The 2,078-nt window shown below is 28.1% G+C and overlaps 1 protein-coding gene across 1 annotated transcript; it reads right to left on the bottom strand.

Annotated features, from left to right (window-relative positions):
- Window positions 1-477: 477 nt before the first annotated feature.
- On the bottom strand, window positions 478-1,765 carry LOC113559733 (THAP domain-containing protein 2-like). Its single transcript, XM_026965475.2, has 4 exons — window positions 1,449-1,765; window positions 1,118-1,353; window positions 900-1,019; window positions 478-829 (listed from the first exon to the last, which is right to left on the bottom strand). Exons 1-4 carry the CDS (start codon window positions 1,520-1,522, stop codon window positions 657-659), a joined length of 603 nt encoding a protein of 200 aa, XP_026821276.1. The 5' UTR covers window positions 1,523-1,765; the 3' UTR covers window positions 478-656.
- Window positions 1,766-2,078: the final 313 nt, after the last annotated feature.

Below are 2,078 nucleotides of genomic sequence, written 5' to 3'. Positions count from 1 at the left end.
AATACATACATATGACTAACTTTATCCCACTGAACTGATTTTTTAATACTCATGGAGTCTAATATCAAACAACAAAATTTGTCTTCTTTGGGAAATTTACCTATTTCTAATAGGACATCTTGTAAAATACCAGTTTCAGCATTTATATTTGATACCCAATTTCGTATAGCACTTGGATTAGGCAAAGAAATTGAAGTCCTTTAAATTACAATTTATTTTTCAAAATTACAATTTCTGTAACTCAAATATATAATTGTTTCAGTTATTGAGGATATATACCTACCTAACATAGTTATATGCTTTTGGAGAATAAAAATAAAGTGTAGTTGCAAACTTTTTTACTTCTTCGCTGTATCGCCTTGCAGTAGGAGCCACATTACCATTATTTATAATATCTTTTAAAAAAACCTCAGTAAAATTTTTTTCAATTATATTAGTAGTTTCTCTATCAGTACAGGATCCAATAGTAGACATCAATTGCTGATAAGAATAATTTTTATTAATAAAAATTACAATATAGTTTATTAATATATAAATATACAGTTAAGTTTCACTCATCCGGTAATCAGTCATCACTAATCACTAGAGGCATTTCACATATTATAATAACTTATTAAGTGTGTACTAAGACTAAGCCAATCTTTCTCAGTTAGCATTTACGTAAATACCTCAAGTGAATTTATTTTTGTGTTCTGCCTTCTAACCGTTTGTTGTAAAAGTTTAATTCGCTTTTTGAGGTTGGCTTTTTTTGGTGTATCAAACAATTTTTTTTTAAATTTTCTTTTAAGTGTTGGTGTATATGTAGGGGTATGAGGTGACTGGCTGGAATCTGCAACAAATTTAATACATGACAAAGCATTATTGTATATAAATTAAAATTGTTAACATATTTAACTTACTAGGTCCAATAAAAGTCAGATCGACAACTTCATAATTACACCCAGCATTTTCAACACCAGAATCAATAGGTAAATTAGGAGAAGTAGTTATTATATTAATTATATTTGATGAAGAAGAAACTGTAGATAAAAATGTAATTTACTTAATATAGGTAAGTAGTAGTAATAGGTAAGTAGTACAAATACAACATTGAATGTAAAGAAGAATTTAATTTTACCTGAAGAACTATAATTGTGATCAAATTTGTTGCTGCTTAAACATTTTATTGCTTTTTTGGAACAATCGAAATTGGATGGTATAGCTGTATTTTTTAATATAAGTTTTTCGGGGGCTTCAACAAATTCACTTTTATTAAAATGGAGACTGCATAAGCGTGAAAATTTTGTTGGAATGAAGTTATCTCTTTGGATAGAGTGCACCCATTTTTGTCTCCTTAACTCATCGATTGGAAATCTATAATTAAAAACAAAATATCAAACACATTATTAAAAGTGTATTTCAGTAGAGCTAATTATTTTTGATAACTTTTTTGTAAAGTATTTAGTTACCTAAATAATTTTGTAGTTGAACCAACAACCCCGTCCTTGCTACTGCATCCATCAGCACAGCACTTATATGGCATAATTGGAAAAATAGCATAAAAATATTAAGTCTCAAAACAATATACCTATTGCAAAAAACAGAACACAACAATACTGTCAACAGTGTCAACTACTCAGTTTTGAGTTTTCACAGTAGTACAGTACACAAGTCAACAGACAACAACAACAATTGATAAGGCAAAATCTACATCGGCCTCGATTAAAATGGCGGATAATAACTTCGCATATTATCATCAGTTAGCAATCTAGTTTATTATACATATCTGTGCTATCTAGTAATATAACTATAGTAACACAAAAGAATAAAATACCGAATAAAAAATAATTGTAGGTACCTATAAAAAAAATAAGTAAATTGCACTATGTTTTGTTATTTAATTAAATACTCTCGTGTATAAATACCAGAGTAATTAGTAATTAGTAATTTGTACACAAGTAAAGCATTTGTAGAAATAGTGTACAGAGAAATGTAATCTACACCTTTCGTAGAATGACGTTTTCTAGACGCTCACTGAACTGAAAGGTGACTTTTAGATATATTTATCAAAACGATATTTTATAATTAAATGTGTTTAC

Source organism: Rhopalosiphum maidis, chromosome 3, assembly GCF_003676215.2.
Source record: "Rhopalosiphum maidis isolate BTI-1 chromosome 3, ASM367621v3, whole genome shotgun sequence".
Lineage (NCBI taxonomy): Eukaryota > Metazoa > Arthropoda > Insecta > Hemiptera > Aphididae > Rhopalosiphum > Rhopalosiphum maidis.
The sequence above is the reverse complement of the archived record's forward strand: the minus strand, read 5'-3'. Positions and strand labels throughout refer to the sequence as shown.

Coding starts and splice junctions, on each gene's coding strand:
- LOC113559733 (XM_026965475.2), bottom strand. CDS start 1,522: ATGCCATATAAGTGCTGTGCTGATGGATGCAGTAGCAAGGACGGGGTT. Junction 1,354..1,448: donor TCAACTACAAAATTATTTAG/GTAACTAAATAC, acceptor TTTTAATTATAG/ATTTCCAATCGATGAGTTAA. Junction 830..899: donor TCTGACTTTTATTGGACCTA/GTAAGTTAAATA, acceptor AATTTGTTGCAG/ATTCCAGCCAGTCACCTCAT.